At 46.3% G+C, this 16,850-nt stretch overlaps 1 protein-coding gene across 1 annotated transcript in view; it reads left to right on the forward strand.

The window, feature by feature from the left end:
• Positions 1 to 4,798: 4,798 nt before the first annotated feature.
• LOC140406321 (mitochondrial intermediate peptidase-like) overlaps positions 4,799 to 16,850 on the forward strand; it is a gene marked incomplete at its 3' end in the record, with an annotated part of 28,403 nt that continues 16,351 nt past the window's right edge. The window contains exons 1-3 of the mRNA XM_072494438.1: positions 4,799 to 4,984; positions 10,899 to 11,072; positions 13,797 to 13,885. Coding sequence (XP_072350539.1) covers positions 4,835 to 4,984; positions 10,899 to 11,072; positions 13,797 to 13,885 — 413 coding nt within the window. The remainder of the gene's footprint in view (positions 4,985 to 10,898; positions 11,073 to 13,796; positions 13,886 to 16,850) is intronic.

Genomic DNA, 16,850 nt, shown 5'->3' on the forward strand with positions numbered 1-16,850 from the left:
ACCCAAGCCAGTAGTTAGATGTTACCGTTGGTTAGACAATAAAACAGAGTTGTACCATCTGCAGCCGTGTTGGATCATTTGTGCATCAGAACACCCAACACGACAATTAAGGGCAATTTATCATGGCCAATTCACCTAACCTGCACGTCTTTGGACTGTGGGAGGAAACCGGAGCTCGCGGAGGAAACCCACGCAACACGGGGAGAACGTGAAGACTCCACACAGACAGTGACCCAGCGGGGAATCGACACTGGGACCCTGGCGCTGTGAAGTCAGAGTGCTATCCACGTGTACTACCGTGCTATGTCCGGAGGAAGTGTCTAGTTTCACGATGAAAATGTCGGCGCCACCCCCGCACCGATGCTCTGCCCAGTGGGGGGCTCACAGCCGCATCACGTAATACCCCTGGCATTCACGACAGAAATGGCTGGAGAATTGCCAGGTCCGGGGCCACGCCTGCGCACAGCGACGACCAGCAGCGGATCCGGCCTGCCAGATCGTGCCTCCCTGTAACCCCCATCACCGCCCCTGCCGAAGCCCCCCGACCAGCGGAATGGCTCCCCCCTGATTGAGGTGGCGCTGGACACAGTCAACAGCGGCCACATGAGGTTGACGAAAACTCAAGAGCACAAGTGATCCACATCGTCAGGAAGTCGCCCATCGGGGGCGGAGCATCGGGGAGGGCCTTCAGGTGGCATCCTGAGGCCGTCACAATGGCGTGCGGCGTACTCACCGATGATGCCGTTTTGGAGGGGACGGAGCATCCAAAATCAGGCACCCCCCCCGATTGCAGCGTCAAAAGGGATTCTCCGTGGCTAATCCCGCCCACTAATTTTGTTTAGAAACGGTGGAGGAAAGGTACTGAACAAATTCACAGGAGTCTGCTGATAAACCTTTAACACGAAGAATAAAACATTTATTGACACCAAACACAAAGGTTTGAAAGATCTCAATACAAACACAAGAAAATGATGTAAACTTACACTATTCCTTTTATCCCTGCTATATCTTTACTGACACATACAAAATGATAAAGATAAAACAATTTACCTTATCTATCTTTAACTCTGATATTCAGCCCCATGTTGGAGAAACCAGAGAGGGTGGCAAAGGCATAGAATGTACTCTGGAAAGGGACTTCAATGTACATCACCAACAGTAACTCAGTGGCATCACGGCTGACCGAGCTGGCCGAGTGCTCAAGGACATACAAAATAGGAGCCCGTGATGTTGGGGATAGCATTTTACCAGGGACAGAGAATTGGCTGACTATAGAAGACATAGAGTTGGGATAAGAGGCATATTTTTAGGATGGCAACCTGTAACTAGTAGAGTACCACAGGGATCCGTTCTGTGGCCACAATTATTTACAATATGTATGAATGACTGGGTGAGGGAAGTGAATGCACTATTGCCAAGTTTATGGACGATGACACAAAAATAGGTGCGAAGGCAAATGGTGAGGATGATACAAAGAGTCTGCAAAGGGATATAGACAGGTTAGATGAATGGGCAAAAACTTGGCAGATGGAATATAATGTAGGAAAATGCAAAGTTATGCGCTTTGGTAGGAAGAATAAAGGAGTTGAATATTATTTAAATGGAGAAACACTGCAGAAAACTGCAGCATAGAGGGATTTGGTGGTCTTTGTAAATAAATCACAAAAGGCTAGCATGAAAGTTCAATAGGTAATTGGGAAGGCTAATGGAATGGAGTATAAAATAGAGAAGTCCTGCTAAAACTATTCAAGGCACTAGTTCGATCATACCTGGAATACTGTGATCAGATTTGGTCTCCTTATCCAAGGAAAGATATACTGGCATTGGAGACAGTCCAGAGAAGATCACTAGGTTGACCCCAGGTATGGAGGGATATTCTTATGCGGAGGGTAAGTAGGGTGGACCGGTGCTTGGTGGAGAAGAATGAGAGGCGGCTTTATTGAGACATATAGGATTCTCAGGAAGTTTGACAGGTGCTGAGAGGATGTTTGCTCTTCTAGAAGAGTTTTGGACAAGAGGGCATAATCTCAGAGTAAAGTTTCGCCCATTTAAGATCGGGATGAGCAATCCTGGCTCTGGGTCACTGTCTGTGTGGAGTTTGTACATTCTCCCCGTGTTTGTGTGGGTTTCACCCCACAACCCAAAAGATGTGCAGGGTAGGTGGATCGGCCTCGCTAAATTGCCCGTTAATTGGAAAAAATGAATTGGGTACGCTAAATTTATTTAAAAAAGAGATGAAGAGGAATTTCTATTCTGAGGGTAGTGAATCTGTGGAATTCACACTGCTCCAGATCCTTGTCTTTCTTTAAAATTAGTAATATCGAAGTCTGAGACAGCTTGGGGGAAGCTCTCTTCTATCGACTCATTATACATCTGGACAAGTAGGGGCCCAGCTCCGACCAAAACCTCTTTTAGAACTCGGCTGGGAACCCATCTAGTTCAGGGGCCTTCACCGTCTGCATCGACCCCACACAATCCATTACCTCTCTCAGCCCGATCGGGGCCCCAGCCCTTGCACCTTCACCTCCGTCACCCTTGGGAACTCTAGCCCGTCTAAAAACTGCCTCATACTCTCATCCTCCACCGGAGGTTCCAAGCTGTACAATTTCCAGTAAAACGCCTCAACAACCCATCCTCTGGCTCCGTTACCACCATACCCCCTCCATCTCTCATCCTCCCAATTTCCTTTGTCACTGCCTTCCTCCTCAACTGATGCGCAAGCATCCTGCTGCTTTCTCCACAGAACCGTATATTGCCCCAGCGGCCGTGCGCAGCTGTCCTACCGCCTTTCCTGTGGGCACAAGTCCAAACTCCAACTGGAGTTTCTGTCTCTCCTTCAACAGCGCCTCCTCAGAAGCCGTTGAGTACCTCCGGTCAACCCTCAGAATGGCCTCCATCAACCTCAACCTCTCAGCCCGCTCCACCCTCTCTTTGTACGCTCGGATCGAGAAAAACACTCCCTTACCACCGCCTTCAGTGCCTCCCACAACGTGGAGGCAGAAACCTCTTCCATCTTATAATTCTGGATAGCCACCCCTAGCTTCTCGCCAACCCCTTTATCTGCCAATAACCCCACATCCAACCTCCACTGTGGCCGTTGGAGACGCCCCTTAGCCATTCGCAAATCTACCTAATGTGGCGCATGCTCAGACACCACGATCGCCGAGTACTCCGATCCAACCCTCCCCGTCAACATCGCCTTGTCCTGGACAAAGACATACAATTTCAGTGTCCTCACCATCCTCCCAGTAATGGTCTCTAATAAAATTACTCGCCTCCTCCGACCTATCAAAATAAAATTCCTGATTCTGGTATATGATCCACAGGTGAGCAGGATACAGCACCCTGAATTTCACAATTTTCTTGTAGAGGGCCGCCTTGACCCTGTTGAACTCAGCTCGCTGTTTGGCCAATTCCCCAGCCAAGTCCTGGTAGATATGCACCTTTCCTTCCCAGGTACATTCTCTTGTATCCTTTGCCCACTGCAGAATCTTCTCTTTGTCCAGGAAACGATGCAACTGAACCACCATTGCCGTCAGCTGTTTCCCACGCCTTCGCCCTCCTCCTCAATGCCCTGTGCACCTCGATCCACCTCAGGACTGTCAAAGGCCCCCTCCCTCACCAGCTTCTCAAACATCTTTGACACATACTTTGTGGCCTGCGTTCCTTCAATCCCTTCAGGCAGTCCCACAATTCAGAGATTCTGCCGCCTGGAGTGATTCTCCAGGTCCGCCACCTTCTCCCTCAACCGTTTCTGACCCTCCACCACAAGCACCATCTCTGCCTCTAACAAGGCCAACTAGTCTTTATGATCGACTCCTCCACCTTAAGAAGTGCTGAACTCTGCACCTCCGACCTTTGCTCCACTCTCTCAGTAGCCGCCCTGATCAGCTCCGCCACCATAGCCAGTTCCTCCAAGGCCTCTTGCCTCTGCTGCTGGAACCTGTTTTCTTTTTTAAAAATCCACCAATTGCTTGGTAGACCCCTGAGCAGCTAACGATGCCCCAGAGCCCCCTGCCATCTTTCCCTCTGACGCACTTCAAAAGTCCTCCCGGCCAGATTGCTGCTCCTTACTCGTTACACTCCTCGTCTGATAAGTCATAAACCGGCCCCACTGGAGCAGAATTCCTGTCTCTCACTGTTCATGCCCTTTCCATGAGCAACCACCCCGTATATCGAGTGAAAAGGATCAAACAATTTCACCTCGAGTGGGAACCACCAAATGTGTGACCACCACTCCATGGCCACCACCGGAAGTCCATTCTTCACCTGAAATTCTACTCTCTGACTGATCATTTTGTAGTCTAACTCTCCCTAACCCCAGCCTTCCATTCCCCAGTCCTTCACGTCTTCCTCATTTTAAAGTCTTGCTGTCTTTACACTTCACCTTTACCCCAAATCCCAATCCCCCCCTTCACTCTTTGCATGGCTGTGTTGCAGATGTGTCAATGATTCTCCACCCGTTCACACACTTGTCAGTGGCATGGTCACAGCGCCGTCTTCTCCGTTGCCTGGATAAAAGCAAATTACTGCGGGTGCTGGAATCTGAAACAAAAAAGAAAATGCTGGAAAATCTCAGCAGGTCTGGCAGCATCTGTGGGGAGAAAAAAAGAGCTAACGTTTCGAGTCCAATTACTCTTTGTAAAGGCTCCACTGCCTGGTTTCGGGGCATTCGATTCTGCGCATGCTCCGTTTCGAAAAGTGCCTGGAAGGAGCGGAAAAACCCCAACTCCCACAATGCTGTTGGTCGGCACGCAGACGCAGTAGCGTGCCAATGGCGGAAGTCGCTGACGTGCAGGTCACGTGGCGGGTGCCGGTGCATGAGCTTCTGGACATGTTGAACAGACGGATCCTGACCCTCTTTAAATGTATTCGAGGTCGTCGCTTAAAGACGTACAGAAATGTCTCCACTTCGTGGTCTCCGGTGGGAGCGGCCTTCAATGCCAGACCGAGGAGGAAGGCTGATTTATTTGGGAAGAACGTGGTTAGTGAAGCTTTGGGTGAAATGGGTACGAGGCTGGTTCCCGTTAAACTGTTAAATCTCAGAATGGCCGGTACAGCAGCCATGTTCCACATGGCGGAATGGCCAACCAATAAGTTTCCTGTCTGAGACGCTATGTCGGCCACGTTGCCACCTACTAGAACCACTGGTCGCCTGAACCATTAGAATATCAACCTTGCTTTAACTTCTTGAGCCCAGGGAAAGTCACCTCAGCATTTCACCAGAGTGTCACCTCCAACCTTCTCACTAACATCCAGCCCCTCGGGCCGCCAGAAGAGACATGTTATAGGCTGCTGTTGCCTCACTGTTTGAGCCGATGGTATTCAGTTTAAGTTTGTGGTTTGAAGTTAACAGGGCAAAAAGCGACCTTGTGCAGTGAGCCTCGTTTGCAAACCAAAGTTATTTTAAAATTACCTTAATAAACTCATTCCAAATTTGTGGAGTTATGTTAATCATGGCCGTTTGTTTTATTTTACTATTTTGCATTCTTGCCTGATATTTCCGTGCAGCACTGAGGAAGTGCTACATTGTGGGAATCATAGAATGGTTATAGTACATAAGGAGTCCACCTGGCCTGACACATGTTGTGTTGGCTGTCTGGGAGAACAACTCGGCTAGTCTCCTGCCATTCCTTGTCATTTTTTTCTTTTCAGACAATCCAACACCCTCTCCAAAGACACAATTGACTCTCCAGTGACCACATTCATAGGAAATATATTTCCGATCCCAATTACTGTGTTTTTTAAAAAATGTTTCTCCTGTTGCTCGTTCCTTCTTTGCTATCCACCTTAGTCTGCTGTCTTCCTGTTCTTGACCATTTCTCCAATAGGAACACGTTCTCTGTCCAGATCCCTCCTGATTTTGAACACCTATCAAACCCACTTTCAACCTTCTCTTGAGAATAGTTCCAGTTTCCCAAATTCTTAAATTGTACACTATTCAATGTTCTGAGATAATAATAATCTTTATTGTCACAAGTAGGCTTACATTAACACTGCAATGAAGTTACTGTGAAAAGCCCCTAGTCGCCACATTCCGGCACCTGTTTGGGTACACAGGGAGAATTCAGAATGTCCAAATGACCTAACAGCACGTCTTACGGAACTTGTGGGAGGAAACCAGTGCACCCAAGGGAAACCCACGCAGGCACTGGGAGAACGTGCAGACTCCACATCGACGGTGACCCAAGCCGGGAATCGAACCTGGGACCCTGGAGCTGTGCAGCAACAGTATACCCACTGTGCTACCGAGATGCGGTCTGAGCACATCCTTGGGGAGCTCCACTGTTTACCATTCTTCAATCTGAAAACAACCATCTGCCACAATTTGCTGTTTCATTATTTTAAGCTGAATTTTTATCCAACTGGGCACATGCCCTCTATTCCACGAGCCTCAATTTTATTAATCAGTTTATTAAATGGTACTTTGCCAAATGCTTTCCTAAAATCCATATAGACAACATCCACTGCATTCTATTTATCAACCTTCTCTGTTACTTAATTAAAACATTAAATTTGAATAGTTAAGCATGATCTGCCTTTTACAAATCCGTGCTGGATCTTAATTAATTCAAACCTTTCTAAGTGCCTGTTGATCCCCCCCCCCCTATTATTATTTCTAGAACCTTATCCACCATGGATGTTTGGGGCAGCACGGTAGCATTGTGGAAAGCACAATTGCTTCACAGCTCCAGGGTCCCAGGTTTGATTCCGGCTTGGGTCACTGTCTGTGCGGAGTCTGCATGTCCTCCCGTGTGTGCGTGGGTTTCCTCCGGGTGCTCCGGTTTCCTCCCACAGTCCAAAGATGTGCAAGTTAGGTGAATTGGCCGTGATAAATTGCCCTTAGTGTTGGGTTGGGTTATGGGGGATAGGGTGGAGGTGTTGACCTTGGGTAGGGTGCTCTTTCCAAGAGCCGGTGCAGACTCGATGGGCCAAATGGCCTCCTTCTGCACTGTAAATTCTATGATTAACTGGTCTGTAGATGCTACGATTGTCATAGAGGTGTACAGTGCAGAAAAGGCCCTTCGGCCCATTGCGTCTTCACCAAAACAACCAGCTAACTATTCTAATCCCATGTTCCAGCACTTGGCCCATAGCCTTGTATGCCTTGGCATCACAAGTGTACATCTAAATACTTCCTAAATGTTATGAGGGTATCTGCCTCCACCACCCTTTCAGGCAGTGAGTTCCAGATTCCCACTACCCTCCGGGTGAAAGCCTCACATCCCCTCTTAAATCCCCTGCCCCTTATCTTAAATCTATGCCCCCTGGTCATTGATTCCTCCACCAAGGGGAAACATTTCTTCCTGTCTACTCTATCTATGCCGCTGTTAATTTTATACATCTTAATAATACCTCCCCATCTCCTCTGCTCCAAGGAAACAACTCCAATCTATCCAATCTCTCTTCATAGCTAAAACACTCCAGCCCAGGCAACATCCTGGTAAATCTCCTCTGACCCCTTTCAAGTGCTATCACATCCCTCCTATAATGTGGATTCCAGAACTGCACACAATACTTTAGTTGTGCCTAACCAATGTTTATAAAGTTCCAGCATAACCTCCATAATCTTAAACTCTATGCCTCTGATGATAAAGGCAAATATACAATATGCATTCTTATGTCTTTGCATCATTTTAGAATAGAGTATCACATTTGCTGCTCTAATCCTCTGGTATCTCCCCTGTGTCAAGGGAAGCTTGGAAGATTATACCAACCCCTCCCTCTATCTCCATCCCTACTTCCTTCAAGCAACCTGGAATGCAAGCCATCCAGACCAGGTGATTTATCTACCCCAAGTATAGGCAGCCTTTCACAGTCCCATCTCTCAATTTTCATTGCTTCATACTGGATCAAGCTATTTAAATTACTCAACTTAATTAATTGTCCATGAAATGCTTTTGACACATTTCTGAATGATGGATAAGGTGCACACTGTATCATTTTTTTAATAACTGCAAATTTTCATGGTTGCACCACCGAATGTTAGTTTTTCCAACTTTGTCTTGAATATTATACAATAAAAATTTAGTCCAAATGTTTTGTACTCTGCGTGCTTTAACCTCAATTTCCCAGTTAAGCTTCAAAATGTGTGGGGCTAAATTTTATGTGCATGTGTAGACTTTTCCTTTGAGCAACTATTGTTTTTTTCCTAACCTACACACCTTTGGGTTGTGGGGGTGAAACCCACGCAGACTCGGGGAGAATGTGCAAACTCCATACGGACAGTGACCAAGGGTCGGGATTCAAACCCGGGTCCTCAGTGCCGTAGGCAGCAGTGCTAACCACTGTGTCATGTATCGCCTTTGAGCAGCTATTGTAAGGGTTCTATGATGTGAGAAATTTTAATTAAAAAAATATATATATATTTATTAAAGTTTTTAACACAACTTTTCTCCCTTACAAACAATAACCCCCCCCCGCCCATAACAAAAAAAAGAAACGAGAAATTGTGCGGAGCAAGATATATACATGGCAAAATAGTATATTTACATAGCTTTGTACACTGGCTCTCTCCCGTACGTGCCAGTTTCCCCGACTCTTCATGTTATCTCTTGCTCATCTCCCCCCCCCACCCCCCCCCCCCCCCCCCCCAGGTTGCTGCTGCTGCTGACCGACCTTCCTCTAATGCTCCGCGAGATAGTCTAGGAACGGTTGCCACCGCCTGTAGAACCCCTGCGCAGACCCTCTCAAGGCGAACTTAATCCTCTCCAACTTTATGAACCCAGCCATATCGTTTATCCAGGCCTCCACGCGGGGGGGCTTCGCCTCCTTCCACATTAGCAAGATCCTTCGCCGGGCTACTAGGGACGCAAAGGCCAGAATGCCGGCCTCTTTCGCCTCCTGTACACCCGGTTGAGAAATTTTAATTTTGAACACAAGTGTCAACTGTGGTTCAGTTGGTAACACTCTCACCTCTGAGTCGGAACATTGTGGGTTAGAATCCATAGAATCCCTACAAATGCAGAAGGAGGCCATTCAGCCCATCGAGTCTGCATGATTCTCTGAAAGAGCACTTTACTCGTGTCCACTGCCCCACCCTATCCACCTAACCCCACACATTAGGCCACACTTGGGAGTATAGTGTTCAATTCTGGTTGCCACCCTACCAGAAGGATGTGGAGGCTTTAGAGGGGGTGCAGAAGAGATTTACCAGGATGTTGCCTGGTATGGAGGGCATTAGCTATGAGGAGCGGTTGAATAAACACGGTTCTCACTGGAACAACGGAGGTTTAGGGGCGACCTAATAGAGGTCTACAAAATTATGAGGGGCAGAGACAGAGTGGATGGTCAGAGGCTTCTCCCCAGGGTAGAAGGGTCAATTACTAGGGGGCATAGTTTTAAGGTGCGAGGGGCAAGGTTTAGAGGAGATGTACGAGGCAAGTTTTTTTTTACACAGAGCGTAGTGGGTGCCTGGTACTCGCTGCTGGAGAAGGTGGTGGAAGCAGGGACGATAGTGACATTTAAGGGGCATCTTGACAAATACATGAATAGGATGGGAATAGAGGGATACGGACCCAGGAAGTGTAGAAGATTTTAGTTTAGGCGGGCAGCATGGTCGGCACAGGCTTGGAGGGCCGTAGGGCCTGTTCCTGTGCTGTACTTTTCTTTGTTCTTTATTGTTCATGGCCAATCCACCTAACCACATCTTCTGACTGTGGGAGGAAATTGGAGCACCTGGAGGAAACCCACGCCGAGAATGGGAGGACGTGTAAGCTCAACACAGTCACCCAAGGCCGGAATCGAACTTGGATCTCTGGCGCTGTGAGGCAGTAGTGCAAACCACTATGCCACCGTGCTACCCTATTCTGCTCCTATTCCTGAGACTTGATCAAAAGCAGGTGAATGTAAAAGGTCCCATTGCACTGTTTTGGTGGATTTAAAAGATCCCATTGTAACTATTTTGAAGAGGAGCAGGGGAGTTGCATTGTGTTTCCTGTCAATGCAATTTGGCTATGCAAGATGGCCACCAGTACCTGTCTGTGTCAACTGTGGTTCAGTTGGTAGCACTCTCATCTCTGAGTTGGATCGTTGTGGGTTAGAATCCATAGAATCCCTACAAGTGCAGAAGGAGGCCATTCAGCCCATCGAGTCTGCGCATGTGCAGAAATCCAATTACTTGTATACATCAGTTTACTCGGCGCACTGCCAACTCGCTTGCTTTCTGACTTGGTTTTTGCAATATGTTTTTAGTATGTGGATTCAATGGATCCCACACACACTTGGTCAGCAGGCTGTTTGGATAATGTAGCTCACAAGCATTTTATTAACACTTGGACAGTGTTTTAAACATTTACAATTGACAGGGACGATCCACAATCTTAACTCACTTCAATGATTTTTGTCATCCTGCAATTTATAAGCACTGTGAACATATGTAATTTACTATTGGTGATTCAGTTAAGATGGGAAAGAAAGCTGTTGCACTGAGTTCACTAATTCTAGTAGTTTAGGGAAGGGGATCTCTTCCATTTAAGGAGGATCAATTAATTAATGTTGGTGCAGAACTAAATATGATTTTGCAAAGTACTGAGAGCCACTTTATTTTGATACATGGCTTGTGGTTCTTGAAAGTAAATAAGCTGGATTCTTGTTGCCTATTGCTGCCTATATAGATGGAGGCCATGCATATAACTGTGCAAGCATGACTTTGGCAGCAAATGCAGCAGGGGAGTTACCTGGTCAATCTTTATCCTTCAATTAACATGGCAAGAACAGATTATCTGGTCGTGAACAAATTTGTTTGTGGGAACTAGCTGTGTCCAAATTGCTGCATTTCCTATAGTATAGCAATGGTTACACTTCATTTGTTGTCAAGTCCTTTGTGATGTCCTGTGATCATGAAAAACATTATATAAATGCATGCTAGAACTGAAGTTTCCTACTTTTTCATTAAGGGCCTTTTTGGTGTACACGAGCTGAGTTCCCCAGTAGGATTTCAGGTGGCTCAAGAAAATGCATTGAAAGAAACGGAACAGTTAGTGGATCAAGCCTGTAGAACATCGCCTGGTCCTCAGATTGTTCAAATCTTTGACAGACTTTCAGACTGTCTTTGTAGAGTTGCTGATTTGGTAAGTAGAGATAACTTTTTATTGCCCATATAATATATGACTTCCAACTTTGGCAGCTACTAATTTTATAGTTGAATTAGTTTTGTCTTTTTTTTAATCAAAGGTGTGCTCGACATTGTAATTAAAGTGAAAATTTGTAGGAGGAAAGCTATGAGCCCTGGTAATGTCAGTGGGAATCAGAAAAACTCTCCACTGGTTGGAACTGTAACCAGCACAAAGGAAGCTGGTAGTAGTTGATGGAGGTCAATCATCTCAGCCCGAGAGCGTTGCTGGAAGGGTTCCTCAGGGCACCGCTCAGCCTATTCATCTTCAGCTGCTTCAACATGACCGCCCCTCCATCATAAGGTCAGAAGTGGGATGTTTGCGGATGATTGCAGTGTTCAGTTCCGTTTGCAACTCCTCCGCAAAGTGAAACAGTTTTTAAAACTGGGAAGTGGGCTTGCTGGCTAAGCCACATTCATTGCTAATCCCTAATTTCCGTTGAGAAAATGGTGAGCTGCCTTGAACTGCTTTAGTCCATGTAGTGAACGTACATCCACAGTGCTGTAAGGGAGGAAGTTCCAGGTTCTGACCCAGTAATAGTAAAGGAATGGGGATATATTTCAAAGTCAGAATGGTGAGTGACTTGGAGGGGAATTTCCAGATGTTGGTTTTCATGTGTCTGCTGTCCTTGTCCCTCTAGATGATAGCGGTTGTGGGTTTGGAAAGTGCTATCTAAGGAACCTTGGTGAGTTCTTGCAGTGCATCTTGTAGATGGTACACGCTGCTGCTACTGTGTGTGGTGGTGGAGGGAGTGAATGGTTACGGAAGGGATGCCAACCAAGCGGGCTGCTTTGTCTTGGATGGTGTCAAATTTTTTATTGAAAAAAAAAAATTAGAGTGCCCAATTATTTTTTTCCAGTTAAGGGGCAATTTAGTGTGACCAATCCACCTACCCTGCACATCTTTGGGTTGTGGGGGTGACACCCACGCAGGCATGGGGAGAATGTGCAAACCACACGGACAATGACCCAGCACCGGGATTCGTACCCGGGTCCTCGGCGCCATAGGCATGATGTCAAATTTTTAGAGTGTTGTTGGAGCTGCACTAATCCAGACAAGTGGAGAGTATTCTATCACACCCCTGACTTGTACCTTGTAGATTGTGCACAGATTTTGGGGAGTCAGGAGGGAAGGTTCACGCCTCAGGATTCCTAGCCACTGACCTACTCTTGTAACCACAATATTTATATGGCTAGTCCAGTTGAGTTTCTTGTCATTGGTAACTCCTGAGAATTTGATATTGGGGCTGTCAGTGATGGTAGTGCCAATGAATGACAAAGGGCATGGTTAGATTCTCTCTTGTTGGGGATGATCATTGTCTGATACTCGTTACTTGCCAGCCCAAGCCTGGATATTGTCCAGGTCTTGTTGCATTTGGACATGGGCTGCATCAGTATCGGAGGAGTTGCGAATGGTGCTGAACATTGTGCAATCATCAGCAAACATCCCGACTTCTGATCTTATGATGGAAGGAAATTCATTGATGAAGCAGGTGAAGATGGTTTAGCCTAGGACACTACCCTGAGGAACCTTGGCGAGTTCTTGCAGTGCATCCTGTAGACGGTACACACTGCTGCTACTGTGTGTGGTGGTGGAGGGAGTGAATGATTACGGAAGGGATGCCAATCAAGCCGGCTGCTTTGTCTTGGATGGTGTCAAATTTTCTATTTAAAAAAAAATGTTTTTTTTTTTTTAAGAGTGCCCAATTATTTTTGCAGTGATGAACTGGAGCTTACATGACTGATCTGCAACAACCACAACCATATTCCTTTGTGCTTTGTATGATTCCAACCAATGGAGAGTTTTCCCCCAGATTCCCATTGACTCTGCATGCAGAATAACCTTGATGACATTCAAACTTGAACTGCTGAGTGGCGAGATTTTGACCCAGCAACAGTGAAGTTATATTCCAAGTCAGGATGGTGTGTGACTTGGACGGGAATTTGCAGGTGGTGATGTTCCCATGGATGGTATAGTACACGTGTTACTTACATATTTACCCCTCTATTCATCATTTTTCTGAAATGCTTTCAGCACCCACAGGCCATTACTTGCTGTTTGGAATTGTGTTGTATTTAGTCTTGAGCTGTTTGGAATAGGGATCTTGCCAGGAATTGGAGCAAATAATCTTGTATTGTCCGTTTCAAGTACCTAAGTAATGTTTGTTTAATCATCATTAAGTTTTACTCTTTCATATTTTTTATATTTTCATTAGTTTTATTGGGTTAAAACATTTGGTGTATTTCTTTTTGGTTTCTCTGACTTCTGCAGCAGTTTCATTTTTTCTCTGCTTATGATTTCCCACTAAAATCTAGATCATGATCTGAATTTGATTTGATAGATTTCATGGGATGTATGCACCTGCAAAGGGCTGATGATGCATTGTTTTGTGGTATGTTATTTTTGGAAATTGCACTCTCGCTATGGTCTGCATACGTTATGCTTTTGTGCACAGGCAACTTATTGGGATAATGGTATGTGTTAATATCTTTTTTTCTGCAGCAGAAAGTATAAATGAGAAATTTTAACGTAGAAATTGATTGGAAGTGCAAAATGATGACTCCGATATGTTTTTAAACAGTGAGCTATGAAACTGACAATTGCAAATTTCTAAAAATAAGTTTTGTGACTAATTTAAAAGTAACATGATTGTGTCACTCATTCCTGTATTTTTCATATTAGGCAGATTTTGTAAAGGTAGCACATCCAGACCCTTCATTTCGAGAAGCTGCGGAGATCACCTGTATGACCATTGGCACAGCGGTGGAGAAGTATGTTTTCAGAATTGACAGTGCAAGAACTATTTGTACAAAGTAAATGCTACTTCTGTGTAATTGCAGAAAAGCAAAAGATAAACAAAGCCATTACTCCACTACTGAAGGCAGCAACTAAAGCTAGTTTACACTTGGGACTGGATTCTTCTGCCCCGCCCGCCGCAAGATCGCCACAGGTGGGATGGGGACCACGTAACGGTCCATTGACCTCTGGCGGGAATTTCTGGTCAATGGGCGGGCATGTCTGGAGAACCCAGCCTTTGGTGTCGCCCTTCAATCAAGTAGTTATTCCTCTGAATAGAGGGTGTCGGATTATTTAACAATTTAGGGCAGTTGTCCTTGCCTGTTGTCTGAATGTGTATTTCCAGCAGTGGCCATTGGAACCGCTGAGCTGTGACTCAGTCCCACACATTAATTTGACCTGTGGTATGGGAAAAATCCAATTAATCTTTGAATGTTTACTCCAGACCAGAGAATACTCATTTTCTTTATTGAATTTTGGGGAATCTGGCCCTATTTAGAACCTAACCACCCCTCTACCCTTATTCTTGGATCTGTGGTCCCCAAGACAACACAAGGCAATAGGACCCCAATTTCACTGGCTTCAAAAACCAGGACAAAGTTGAGAAATTCAGAATGTTTATCCTGCTTTAGTGGTGTGGGAATTGGATACCTTATGTAGCCAACAGTTTAAATGTCTTCTACTTACAAGTGGAAAGCAGATGCCACAGGAATATCGTTCACATTAATACACCCTCACCAAATGAGAGGAGGTACATTTGTGAGATTTGGTGGAGTTTTAGCTTATCAGGATCATAAAATCATAGAATTTACAGTGCAGAAGGAGGCCATTCGGTCCATTTAGTCTGCATCGACCCTCGGAAAGAGCACCCTACCCAAGCCCACACCTCCACCCTATCACCGTAACCCCAAATAACCTTTTTTGGACGCTAAGGGAAATTTAGCATGGCCAATCCGCCTAACCTGCGCATCTTTTGGGCTGTGGGAGGCAACCGGAGCACCTGGAGGAAACCCATGCAGACATGAGGAGAGCATGCAGACTCTGCACAGACACTGACCCAAGCTGGGAGTCGAACCTGGAGCTGTGAAGCAACTGTGCTAACCACTGTGCTAGCCTGCTGCCCAGTTAGAAGCAGCTCAATTAGTTTTAACATCCACTGTAGAAATTGGCAGAAATTCAAACATTGAAAAATAAATTAATATCGCTGTTTATGGGACCTTGCCTTGTGCAATTTAGCTGCCGCATTCATCTATAAAATAAATGACAACTTTTCAAAAGCAGTTCATTGGCTGAAATCCTTTGGGGTGTCTGAAAGGCATAAATTGGACTGTATGAATATAAAATGCTTCTTCCCGTTCCAAGTAGTGTAAGGCATTAAGGAGGTGTAAAGCAAAGGCCCGCAAACTGGGGGATTGGCATGGTTATGGGGGTCGGGTCAGGAGAGCATGCGAGGTAAAAGTGTTGGCAAAATGCAAAAGCTACTGATGCAGCTGCGCATATTTGCCTCTGGCTTTTAAAAAATATATATTTTTATTCATAGAATCATAGAATTTACAGTGCAGAAGGGGGCAATTTGGCCCATCGAGTCAGCACCGGCTCTTTGAAAGAGCACCCCACCCAAGCCCATACCCCCACCCTATCCCCATAACCCAGTAACCCCACCCAACACTAAGGGCAATTTTGGACACTAAGGGCAATTTAGCGTGGCCAATCCACCTGACCCGCGCATCTTTAGACTGGGAGGAAACCGGAGCACCCGGAGGAAACCCACGCACACACGGGGAGGATGTGCAGACTCCGCACAGACAGCGACCCGAGCCGGGAATCGAACCTGGGACCCTGGAGCTGTGAAGCAATTGTGCTAACCACTATGCTACCGTGCTGCCCACATTCACCATATTTTCATCATTTTTGCCATACAAAAAAAGAAAACAACCCTAACAATATAGAACCTAAAACATTGCTTAGCAAATCAAAAATGAAAAACAAACTGCAAACCTTTCCCCCTTAACATTCAACGGCAACCAACTACCGAAAGTGCATGATAAACAAAAATTGTAGAACCCCGCCTTCGCGCCCCCCTCAGCTCAAACTTCACCTTCTCCAGGGTCAAAAACTCCAGCGGGTCCCCCGCCACGCCAAGACACTGGGCGGAGAAGCTGACCTCCACCCCAACGAGACTCACCTACGAGCGATCAGTGAGGCGAAGGCTAAAACGTCTGCTGCGACACTCGCCTGCAATTCATGCCAGTCTGACACCCTGAAAATGGCTTCTAGGGAACCAGGCTCCACATCCAACACCCCGAGATAGTGCTAACTATCTCCCTCCAATACCTTTCCAGCTTCGGGCAGAACCAAAACATATGAACATGGTTTGCGGGGCCCCTCCCACACTGCTCACAAACATCCTCAACCCCTTCAAACAGCCGGCTCATCCTTGATTTTGTGAGGTGCGTCCTACACACAACCTTCAATTGAATCAGCCCCAACTTCGTGCACAAGTTTGAGGCATTCACCCTTCGCAATCACACTTCAATTTCACTCACTCTCCCCTTAATTACCTCTCCTCCAATCAAAATCTCACATCCATCCTCCCTGGCGCGAACCCTTGATTCCCCCTAATCGGCATCCCCCCTAACCCGACCCCCAACTTAATGTACTGTCGGTGCCATCGGGAGTGGCGTTGTTGCCAGCCCCCTCACCCGCTTCCCCCTACAAGAGCTACTCTCCCTCTCCACCTTCTAGCCAGTCATCTTGGGTCACTGTCTGTGCGGAGTCTGCGAGGTCTCCCCGTGTCTGCATGGGTTAGCTGGGGCTACTGAGTTACTGGAATAGGGTAGAGGTGTGGGCTTAAAGAGGATGCTCTTTCCAAGAGCCGGTGCGGACTCGGTGGGCTGAATGATCTTCCGCGCTGTAAATGTTGCCACCGGAAGTGTTTTT

This window comes from Scyliorhinus torazame, unplaced genomic scaffold, assembly GCF_047496885.1.
Source record: "Scyliorhinus torazame isolate Kashiwa2021f unplaced genomic scaffold, sScyTor2.1 scaffold_475, whole genome shotgun sequence".
Taxonomy (NCBI): Eukaryota; Metazoa; Chordata; class Chondrichthyes; order Carcharhiniformes; family Scyliorhinidae; genus Scyliorhinus; species Scyliorhinus torazame.